At 39.8% G+C, this 12,299-nt stretch overlaps 1 protein-coding gene across 3 annotated transcripts in view; it reads right to left on the reverse strand.

Moving 5' to 3' along the window:
- Positions 1–12,299, reverse strand: part of CDH13 (cadherin 13) — a 426,216-nt gene that overhangs the window by 11,688 nt on the left and 402,229 nt on the right. For 2 of the 3 annotated variants that reach the window (XR_007628446.1, XM_050311304.1), the window contains exons 12-13: positions 9,074–9,307; positions 7,551–7,766 (exon numbers count right to left, since the gene is read on the reverse strand). Coding sequence is in view for 2 of the 3 variants with exons in the window: in XM_050311304.1 (XP_050167261.1) it covers positions 7,551–7,766; positions 9,074–9,307 (450 nt within the window). In the remaining variant the exon portion in view is untranslated. Of the gene's footprint in view, positions 1–7,527; positions 7,767–9,073; positions 9,308–12,299 lie in introns of those variants that run through there. The other variant, XM_050311303.1, reaches the window with a different exon arrangement.

Consider the following 12,299-nt stretch of genomic DNA (forward strand, 5'->3'; position numbering starts at 1 on the left):
GTGCCTTTAAATTAAATTTCACCCCAAATCTCATTGGATTTGAAAGACTGACACAACTTTTCCCAGATGTGTCCTCATTCCTGCAATTAAGAACTTTGGGGTTAGTTGTCAGCCAGAGCAGTAGGTCTGATTGTGGCTGGAGAAACTGGTGATCTCACCGGGCAGGAGCTCCCTGTGGAAAAGTTTATAAGGAAAACAGAAGTAAATGACTTTGTCCCGAAAATTTGCAGCTAATAACATAACAAGTAATTTGTTTTCCTTTTATGTGAGAAATGATTTTGAAGCTCTTAATGGCAGGAAAAACACTGTCTGCATCAGTGCTGTGTGTGAGAAACGAGTGTCTCGTGGCTGTACTCACAGCTCCAGTGGGCTCTCCTATATCAATGTCAATATTTAACAGGCACTAAAATGCTGCCACGTGCTGTGCAAGTGGCCAAAGTTGGCAAGGCAGTGGAGAACACACGCCAATCCAAACTAATCAGCCTGCACAAGGAAAAAAGTTGCTCAGGCTGAAGCCATTTCCACTGGGTACCTCTTTGACACCAGCAGATGGTATTTCCAAGAGTGGGTCTCCCACTCCTCACTTATTTATTGTTAAGACTGGAGTGGCAGATGTGAGGCAGGGCTGATGTAACACAAAGTGCTCTTCTGGCTCCTGGCAATGGCCCTGCTCGCTGCTGATCCTGCTTTCTGCTTCCCCTCCTCCTTGTTGGGTACCCACGGACACCCAGTGTGGAATGAGCTGGTCCCAAGAAATGCATGAAAGAAGCACCATCCAAGAGAAAAGCTGTTCAGATGAAGGAAAATTCTAGGCCTGCTTAGAAATTCAGCAACATGTTCTACCCAGCCCAGTGCACTGCTGCACTTATCAAATAAAGCATCTTCTAATGAAATTCCTGCTCACCAGGGATGTGAAGTGTCTTACTGGGAGTGGGGGCATTTTCTAGGGTAGAGTCACTAAGATGTACTAGATGATTATTTTTTTAAAACTGATATGAATTTTGGTTGGATACTTTGCCAAAGCAATGTCACCTTCATTTATCCAATAGGGAATAAATGCTTCCTTCATTTTCCAGTTTTCCATCAAAACTAAACAATTGCAGAGGTGGCTGCCTGCAGCCTGGACTTATATTTTCTCCTGCTCTAATCTGATATATTTAGCTGAATGCTTGAAAATATTCAGCGAGTGAAATGAATAAGTGCAGAATAGAAACAGCAGCACTGAACAAGTCTCCTGATTTTTCATATTTATGCTGAAAAATGAAATGCATCAAACGTACCCGTGAGCCAACCTTTTAAAGGGGTGGGTGACTGCTCAGGCAGGCAGAGCTCATCTTCCACAGCAGCACAGCTGATTTTACCATCAGTTTTAAATAAGTAGAACATGAACATAAGCAGTCCAGACACATTCAGTTCTGTAGGTGTAGACTAATCCCAGCTTGAAATGCTAAAATAATCATCTGAAGAAATTCTTTTTTAAGTAAGAATAAAAAAAAGTTGGGGAAAGCATTATGCTCAGAAGCCACAGAAAAGGGAAGATCAAATGAGCAAACTGCCAGGTTTGGCTGTGTTGAGATCAACCTGGCCTGCTTCAAAGTTTGTTAAGAACTATTCATAAGCATGGCACTCACATAAGTACTAACTAATGACATATCCAAACTAAACATATGGATGAAGTGAGGCTTTAAGATGCAGTCTGAAACACTCCAAACATCAACAGCACTTTAGTCAGTAAAGAAGAAGCAAATCCAACATCATCAAACTTTTAGGCACAAAAAAAAATCCCCTCCATCCGTCTTTAGTATCACATCTAAAACTGAACAGCAAGACACTGAGTTGTTTGGATGTTACAGAGTGGGGAAATATCCAAGGACAGAGACAGTGAAAAGAAACAAACACCCCATGGTGTGCAGGGAGCGCTGATGACAGGAAAAAAATACTTAACCCAGTCATCTATTCAGTTCCAGTTTTTAGTCATAGGCCACTCCAGAACAATTCAGACGAGAACTATCTGAAGTTCCATATTCATGTGACTTTAAGAGGTTGTTCAGAAAAGAAATGCAAAATATTGTATCTCACCAGTAAGTGTGGAGTACTGTCGAGAAAATGAAAACATAAAAGTGTTCATTTGAATTCACAGCACTAAATGGCCTATCAAACCAATCTCTTTAAATGTCCATTTCATGCCTGCACAATGACCATCAGGAGCAGTATTGCAGCTCTTAGGGAAGGAGCTGTATTTGCTGGAAACATTGTTCTCTTTTGCACTCCAAACACACATCTTCTAAACTGTTGTATTTTAGTTTTTTTTTCATGTCTGTACTCCTGGAACGTGTTTGGCTGCTTTAAAATGTGCGTAAAACGCCATTTCCCACCTAATTGACTCAATAAAATGTAATGCCATTAAGAGCGTTTTGGACATGCTGATGTACAATTGGGGGGGTTATTTCTATTTGTCATGTCTGTATGACTGGGTGTATAAACATCCTGTCTCCAATTATGGACATCCATATGGACCTTCTGTGCCATTTCAAGCCCCATTAACTTGAGGTGGGCTCCCAAAGCCAAGTGCAAATACATGGCAGGACTGACTAAACCTGCAGAGAAATCAGAGGAATGGACACAGCTCTGAGTTAAAAAGTGAGATTTAAATCAAGGTTGGCTCAAATCGAATGAAATCCCTTAACCCCCAAACCATCCTTTCCTTACTAGAGTTTAATCAACCAAAATCATTAAGGAGACCAATAACAATGGCACTTTTCTCATCCAGGCATTTGAAAAGGCCTCTGTATCACTGATATTTAGCAGTAACAATAATAATGTTAATATGGATCAAAGCCTCTGTAACAAAGATAATAAGCATTAAGAGTAATAGTGGATATTTCTGCTGTTGTTATTGGTTTGGGGAGGTGAGATTTACATCACTGGAACACACTAAATGTCAGTAATCTACAAATACTCAGGGAGCATAATTTTCTGCTACTTTAAGTACCCACATTGTATGTGTTCTATCACAGAGTGTAACTCAAATCACAATAGTGCAAAATAAACCTCACCCCAACAAACCACCTCGAACAGCAAAACTCTTCCTATCTTGGTAGTTTTTTGAAATTCTAGCCAATACAGGCATATTTCACTTCTCAAAAATGGGAAAATTTATCTTGCAAGCTTCCCTAGTCTTGCTAATTAAACTGATTTCTTTTTTTTAAATTAAATACCGCTGCTCTGAAAAACAGAAAATTGCTGTGGAAGGTTACAACCAAAACATTGAAATAAAAACAACAAACAAGAAGTATTGTTTTTAGGAAATTCTTCTATGGGAATGGTTCCTCTGAAGGAACTGCATGGAATAGGAATGAACTTTTTCTTGCTAAAAGCCAAAATTCTACTGTAAAAACTAAATAGCTGTTGAGCCCTGAAAACAACATACTACCTGATTGTCTAAAACTAAGACAAGTAGCTCCCAATAAAGGCTGAAAACTGGGAATCTGCAGGTAACAAACCTGCACTTGTAATGGAAAGAGCAACGACCTTAAAGGTCTTTTCCATTTGAAACCTGCTCTGATTTGTCTTAGTCTGGTGCCATTCAGGGATTCATCGTTTCAGTCCAGCCCTTCGATGTCCCTGCACAAATAACACGGGATATACAAGAGATACAAATGCTGCTGTTGCTTTGAAAAATGAACAAGGGGAAGGATAACACTGCAGCATTAACTCTGGCTGTCCAGGCTCATGGAAATCCAACACCACAAGTTAACAGAATTCAATTTTTTTTTTTTTGTGTAAGGGTTTAATAACAAACACATAATTTTCCAAGGGGAAAGAAAGAAATATTTTCTCTATTGACCCTGTAGCTGCATTCCTCAAATTAGAAAAACATTATGGTGAGGGACAGCAGGCATTAAATAGGAAAAGTTTGTGGAAATTAATAGGAAATTAAATTCAAAGGTATCTCTAAGGCTCCTTTGCAATCACAGCCCAGACATCTGTGTGAGTCTCGGTTTTTTCAACACACCTGAGGCCTTTCACCCTCAGTTTAACAAATTAATTCCAACGGAGAGACCTCCAGCCTATTTAATTTCTTCATGGAAGTTTTCCCCCCCCCAGTCTCACACATTACTCTCTGCTCAGAACAGTGGAATACTTTACTTACTTAAGTTCAGGTTAACTTACAGCTCTGTAGTCCACTGTGAACAGAAAGAAGTGTCTTATCTGTGGTTGACAGTCAACTAAGATATACAATTGTGGGGTTTTTTCAACATCAAGTGTTTGAAGTTTGAATTTTAAGTAAAATATTACTGACATGACTATTGTGCCTTTGGTTGTCCTTTTAGTCCCTTCACTCTCCACACATTGGAATCTAACTTGGTCTGTTATGTTGTTAGAATAAAAAAAGGAAACATGAAATGCAATTATCATTCAATGATCATGCAATTACGTGAAATAGTTATGATGAAATCAAAGGCCCAGAATTCAAATACTCTTTTAAGTAATAACAATATAAATAATTTGTAATTGATCTAAAGCTCAGTCTGCCAACTAGAGTGGTTCTTTCTCAGTCTCTCATAAGGCCTGTGGCAGTTTTTGTTGCTCCCTCATGAGGAACCCAGACCTAATTTTTTATCTGTTGTTTTTCCTCAATCTGAATTGATACATTCTAAATTATATCTGAACATTTTGGTCCTGTCTTGTCACTAATAATGGTGAGAAAAAAGCTGACAGAGCACAAGATGCCACAACACTGGGTCTCATCTCAAACACGGTGTCTGCATTAATGGCAGGTGACACTGAATATTCTTCCCAATATTTGTTACACTTAATTGTTTTAACTTTGGAAAGTCCTCTACCTGTCCACTATTCCTCTTTCCAGTGATTCCCAGCAGTAATTAGTCAGATTAAGTACAAAATATGCAAAGATGCTCCTTTCTTTTCAATCATCTCTCTATTCACCATCTTTCAACCCTACCAAGCACTTTACTGTTTTGATATGGAAAACCAGCAATCTGCCCAGATACTTTGGCATCTTATATTTTCTATTTCTGGCTGACAAGGACTCCTAAATTTTTCTTGTTGCAAGTACATCTACCTTTCCAAGGGCTCCTGGGATATCCTGCAGGCTGTATCCCATTATCCCTCAGTGTACTGAACACAGTAGGGTATCCACAGAATAGGAGGAACTGCTGGTTTTTGCATGTATTAGAGTTTTAATCAGGCTCTTCACTTCTATGCTCAGACACTCCAGAAATCTGCCACATCTGACTTCTTTCATGATTTAGGAAGGAGGCACATATTCTAAGTATAGATAATAATTGCACCATTTAAATGATAATACTGAGATCTTTTCTAGAGGGAAGATATTCATGCAGGGCACTTTTCCCATGAGCAGCTCTTTCACAGGGCTATCCATCCTCACACCAGATGTCAGATACAAAAAGAAATACTTTGGCACGAATAACAAAGTTCATTTGACTGAAGGATTTACCTCCCAGGAACAAGAGCCTCATAAAACATAAACATTGGGAGCAAAGTGAGCCACGTAAGGGCTTTTGCTAAAATTAAACCCATAACTTGCCACCAGAAATGGGACGTTTCATCTGTTCAATAAGCACTAAAGTTCTCTTTGTTTTTATGGCATCGTAGTCTTTGATTACTCTGATAAATATTTGGACTATACAAAACATTGCAATGGAAATAATCACAGTTATAAAAAAAAAAAACACCACCACAACAACTGTGTGTGGAAATGAATTGGGAATGCAATGATACCAGCACATTTTAGAGAAGTTCAAACACAGAACCACATTATTTTAAGTGGTTCCCAGCCTCATTCTTTTATTCCGTGTAGTCATTTACACCTGAGGAAAATGGTTATGAAAGTTGTAATGCTTGCTGGCTTTGCATAGGTAGCAGTTCCAGAGATGGAATACCAGCCATGGAATACCCTTTCAGGTGCCAGGGGTTGTATTCTGCCCATAGCTGAGCCAGAGAAGATCTACAGTCAAAAAGAGCAACTCAAGAAGCGCTTTCCAATACCTAGAACTGGTTTTAGAATCCAGTGGAAGGAAAACGATCAGACTTCTTGGGGAGCTGTAAAAAACCCACGAAAATAGCAACTTTCTAAAGCAAAAAGCTTTTCTCTACCTCATTATATTCTGAGCAGATGCATTAATGTAAATAAAGTTCAAGTGCAAATCACATCAGATAAGGAAGTAATTCCAGTGGTGAAAGTCACGCCCAGTGAAGCACCAGCAGCATTTATGAAGTGGTAACAGGAATATATTTGAATCAATGGGCTGCACATTTCCCTTACTGGTGCAATAGTGTCACATACTGTCAAATATTTTTAACATATTACTTCTAACAGCTGAAGTTTGCCTTTGGTTCCAGCAGACTAAACCCAGAGCAGCTGAACCAAAGGCAGTGCAGATACTTCAGATGTCACTGAGTGAAAGCAAGAACGTGAGTCTGCACTTAGCATTTATACAGTCCTTTTCATCTTCAAAGAGCAGCACAAACATTGGCCAGTACCAGCTCTCCCACAACGACCTTCATGCCAGCCTTTTGGGATAAAAGCAGTACACAATAAGAAAAAAATGGACAAGATGTGTAATCAAGAACACACCAAGCTCAGATGTGGAAACCTCCTCTGCCTCGTGGTAGATTCTGTCTCATGGAAAATGCCAGGCCTTTCCCCACAGCTCAGGTATTAAGTCATCATACAATGTGTTTTAGTCACATGAGAGGAGGATAATAGTCCTTGAATAACAGACTTGTTACTATAGTTATAGAAAACAGATATACTATTTTAATAGGGAAGGCAATAAAAAGTAATACTGCATCAAAAATTTGCTGGCAGCTCTCACAGGGTGAGCCAGGCACACACCCAGGTTAGATGGCAGGATTCCATGGCTTTGAATTCCTACTCTTGAGTCATTCTGGGATTATTTTTTTACTTCTTTCAATTCAGATTAGGAATTTTGTAAATCTCTTTTATGAATCTTTCTTAGAAGCAGCTTAGAAGCTTCTTTTGTCCATCCGTTCTCTCTGCCCTCCAACCTGGACTGGCAATTCCTCATGTTCCAGTCACCTGCACACTTTATGCAGAGGAATAAACTGGAGCAGACAGTCCTCATTTTCCTGGTGACCCAGAACAGCTTTTGTTGCATGAACACCTTTAATCTCCTGTTTCTGGGTTTGAATTGAATTCAAGTGGGGAGAGATGAAAGCAAGCGTCTCACAAATCTGCTACTACAGCTGGTACTTCTCAGTCTATCATATGCTGGCTCTAATTCTCTTTGATTCTTCTTAAAATTATTCCTTCTATTTCTTAATTTGACAATCAGGCACTCATTGCTATTTTTTGACTATGGAAAAAAAACCCTCCCCCCCCACTTTCTCACAGCTATTCCTTCAGGGAAAAAGAACTCAAAGTTACTGTGTTATGATATCAGTGGAGGAATTTAACTTTTCCCTTGGTAGGTTTTCTTATGGAGAGTACAAATGAGCAGATTAACAATAGTTCACTACTTACAGTTCAGCAAAAGACTTACAAAGTAAACTGAGGAGTGAGAGGAGGATGAGGGTCAGGCTGATGTGAAGGGCATCGCTTGCACTGCAGTCCATTTTGGATTTCTTGCAGGTACACACTTGTAATTTCAGTTCTGTGTTGTTAGTCAGGGGGGGTTTCCCAGAATCTGTCACTGAGATTGGGATGTTGTAATTGGCCTTTTTCAGGTTTTGAAGCAGGATGACCTGGGCATGAGTATCTGCAAAGGATGAGGGGAGAATTAGCCAAAGGGTGGTTGTTTGGAAGGGGAGTCTGCAAACAGTATCAGACGTGCCATAGTTAGCCATGGAAATTAAGAATAAAGTGACAACACTCTAAAAAAAAAAAAAAATGAAAGAATTGAATTGGAGGTAAGAAGAGGCAGTACAGAAATTCCTGCTTGGGCTGAAAGCAAATCGCAATTTTTTTTCCAAACCCCACCAAAAGAAAAGACTTCTAAGAGCTCCTTTTGTTTAAATAATTATTTGGTCTGCAATTTATTGGCAGAAGTTGCCTGTGAAAACAAATATACTCATGAAATGCTAAGGCATGTCACCCTCAAAGCAAAAAGAGGGAAGAATATATTTATTTGCCTAAGGTAAAAAAACCCAACCTTCTAGTAAGGAAATACAGGCAAAAATGCTGAAACACTCCCTCAGTTTGCCTGAAAAGGCAGTGGAGGGAAGTAAAGCCCCTTCAGATCCACAGATCTGATCCACCTGAGCAGTAGAGGGTTATAACAGCTCCTGGTGCCCAGGTGAGGGTGCAGACTCCCCCAGGTGGCTGTGCTAACTCTTTTAGGGGAGGAACAGGGTGGTGGTTTGACATTTGGAGAACTGCAAAAAAATAAAAATAAAAGGGTTCCTCCCCTTTGCTCTGCAGGCAGGGACAGACATCACAGACAGCTTTTTGTAAAACATGAAATAAACTAAAACATTGGAGAGCAGCAGAGATAAATAATACATTCTAGGAAAAAAAAAAAAGAAAAGGAATGATCTACATTAAAAAGAAATGTACTTTGTGCCCACAACTTGCCATACAAACCTTCTGCAATTGCATAGTGTGTGCTGTGATCCTCTTATGAATCATGTAAGGTCTCAGTGCATTGGGGTGTTTTATTTGTGGAGAGTTCAAATACTTAAAATTAGGAAGTTTTTCACTTATATTTTTGAAGTCCATGCAAAACTTCCCTGCTGTCCTATAGCAAAGCCTTGGGCACCTCATGCAAGCAAATTCCATGCCCTGAAATATCTTTATGAAAGTGTAAGTCATTAGTAGAAAAGCAAAAAGAGGAAACTTCAGTCAACACATTAAGAAGAGGGAAAAACTTTCAAGCTTCAGAATTATTGTGTTCCACAGGCAGCTGGTCCCAGCAAACCCAGCACAGTGTAAAGCAGTAGAGATGGCTCCATCCTGCAAGACTTTCCTACAGAACTGCTCCAGAATTCACAGAGTGCCTCAGGATGAGAACAGTGAGGTGTAGAGGTGGGAGCACTAAATGCACAGTAATAAAAGTAGCAGACTTACTGTTGAGCTTGTTGATTCTCCACAATTTTTCTGGGCCAGATTGCTTGCTCAGTTCAAATTTAAAAGGGTCTGTGTTGGGATGAAGGTCTTTGTCTGATGCTCCAAGTACCACTACCCTGAGATCTTTTGCATCGTCACAAACTTTTGCCAGCGTTGGGTAAAGGGATGGGACGTTGTCATTGACATCCTCCAAGGTGATGTGTAAGGTTCCTGTCCCCGTAGCAGGAGGGTTACCTGTTTAAAAAGCCAAACATTTATTTCTTAAATCATACTTCTTTCATAAACTCTTGCTCTTATTTGCACCTGCATGCTTGCAAAGGGAAATAATTTTTATAGTTCTTACCTCTTTTATATGAAAATGATTGCTTAAAAAACCTGATGAGTCACTCTGGTAAATTCACTGCTGTATTTTCAGAATGCAGCCTGTCTGATTCTCTACAGTATGGAAAGTTATTCTATGGTAACCTCTGGGAGAGGAATATTTTGAAGTTAAAATGAGAATAGGACATGAATAGATATCTGGAACAGAACCTGTTCATCAGCACATACTGAGAGAAACATAGTGGGAAACATCCCCCAGATAGCACAGTATTAAAGGAACCAAGAATAGGACAAGTAAGAGGAGAAATGACAGCAGAGAGGAATCAGTTTGTATGGTGGGTGCCCAGAAGCAGAACAGGAGCAGATCATTCCCCAACAACCCTTAGGGTCACATTTAGTTACGTCAGCAGACGTGAAACCTGTCAACGTGCAAACCCAGGGATACAAGCTGGTTTATTTACCCAGAGCCACCCTGTGTTAGCAGCAGAGTTTCAAGCTTTCTGCAGTTATCTGCCAGCCTCAGCCTCGAGCTGAGCGTGCTGTTTGCTCACCGGGGCACCACGACAAGGCTCAGTGCCAGGGCTGGGACTGACAAACCAGCCGTGGCACCAGGAGTGTTCGGGAGGCACAGAGTGCCCTTGGGAGCCAGGCTGAGACCAGCACCTCATCTCACCTCATCTCACCTCATCTCACCTCATCTCACAGGGTCACAGAGGAGCCAACAGGTGCTAATAACTTTCAGTCACTACAGCTCAGCACCTTGTTTCAGATCCCTTTGCCACCCTGTTTTTTCATGTTCTCAAAGTTTTCTAAATGCACATTATGTCCTTCACTGCGCACTGCACTTCACAATGTCTCGTTTGAAGCGCTGCACTCGTAGGTTGTTTGTTGCCCTCGTTGTTCTGGTTTAGTACACAGGAACTGTGATCTCTGCACTTCCCTTGGCTATAAACTCTTCACAGGGAGAATGGATTCAAGAGGTTGCACTTAACCTGTAGAGCACCAGAGCAATGTGTCACAGTCTCTAGTTGAGCCCTGGAAGAGGTTTCACTTTAGCATAATCACCCTGCCCAGAGCAGCCCAGTAAACTCCGGAGTTATTGCTGTGCTGGGAGTGCATCCTAAGGGAGGTCTGGTGGTCTGGATCTGATAAACTGCTAACAGAGCAGAATGCAATTAGTCCTTTCAATAACAAATGTTACTAATGGTGACACTTCATCTGTTTCATGCACACATAAATGCATCACAAAGGCAGAATGTTCATAGTTCTCCAGCTTTGCCCTCCCCTCTCATCTCGCACTTTGTCATCGCAAGGGTTAGGGCTGAGTTCTTTTTAATGAAAAAGAAACTATTTTTCACTTTTTATTGGACTAATTGAATTTGCAGAAAGACTCCAACACATTTTTTGTTCTTGATATATTATTAAGTAAAGTCACACGGCAGAATGGATGAAAAGACAGTCGAGTATTTGAAATATGATCATAAAAGCCAGCCTTTCATGCACTTAATTAAACTGCTGTCTTTAATTTTGAATGCATTATTTCCACACTGGACTGATAATGTCTCATGCACTGCCCTTCTTATCTTTCTCTGAAGTCAGTAATATTAAAATCTGCCTTTTGAAATTAAGAAGCCAACAGCATTATGGATGTCCTGTAATTTTGTCACACACAGATATGGCTGTGTTTTCCCTGCCATGGAAATGTCTCACCCTTTGTAAGGGCCAAGGCAAGGATTACACACAGACAGAGAGGAGGGAAATTGCTTTTGTTCATTTGAATGACTTATTCTTTGGTTGGTTTATTTATGATGATTTGAACAAAAGCTTTCGGTGATTTATGAAGACCTCCAAAAGAAAAATAAGCGAATGTCAAGGTCATAAACTGAAGCTTGTTAACACACACCATAAAAATATAACAAAAAGGGAATCAAGGAAAAATGGTCACAACATATCCATTGGGAATATAGGACTTTCATAAATTTGACAGTATTATGCTGTAGAAATAATTCAAAAATCCCATGATCTCCAGACAGCTTTGATTTTGAAACAAAAGATATCCAGAACATATTTTAATTCCAAAGTAAAACTTCTTTCAATTTGTGTTTCAAAACCTTGCAGCTGAAAGCAGAATTAATGTGCAAACCGAGACATAAAGGGCTCTGTCCAACAGCCCTTGGGAGCAGCTTTTCCAGAGAGCTTTGCTCCCACTTTTGTCACTGGACAAGATTGTCCTTCCCTCCTGAGGCCGAACATTTCAACCCTTCAGGTGCCTTTAGAGCCATTCAGGATAGAGAGAATCCCAAACTCCTGCTAAGGCTCCCACAAGTGGCACATCTGGGAATAAACTATGGCAAACACAGGGATCAAACAGCATTACTGATGTGTGGAAAAGCTGCTGAGGCAGAGGCTGAAGGATGACGGATTTCAGCCTGAAACAAAGTGAAATCTTCATTTTAATAATCTAAGGCGAGACTGGGAACCCTGACTTGGAAGATCTTACTTGCATTTCAGTCTCACTGAAGGTCACATTTAGTGAAAAAAAATTAGTTTCAAAAGAAATATTATAGGATCAGGTACCTTGCATGCTTTTTTATGGTTGAATTTTAATGAAAAGCTGCGCAGAATCCTATTTGAGTTATTACTGTAAAGTCTTAAATTATAAGCCCTCTTTGAAATAACCCAGGTGTGGTTTTTCATATTGTTTCTTTTACAATTTGGTCTTTAAAATATTTTTATTTTAATATTTAATGGACATTATAAACTAAACAGATTGAGTATAATAAGAACATTCATCCAGCTAAACACAATTTCATTTAATTTGTGAAAAACAACAGGAAATCCTCAAGAAGCATTTTCTCTTCTAGTTTGATTTTTTTCTACTTTTGATACCAAACTTGACTAGAAT

Source organism: Myiozetetes cayanensis, unplaced genomic scaffold (assembly GCF_022539395.1).
Source record: "Myiozetetes cayanensis isolate MyiCay16 unplaced genomic scaffold, myiCay2020 scf16, whole genome shotgun sequence".
NCBI lineage: Eukaryota > Metazoa > Chordata > Aves > Passeriformes > Tyrannidae > Myiozetetes > Myiozetetes cayanensis.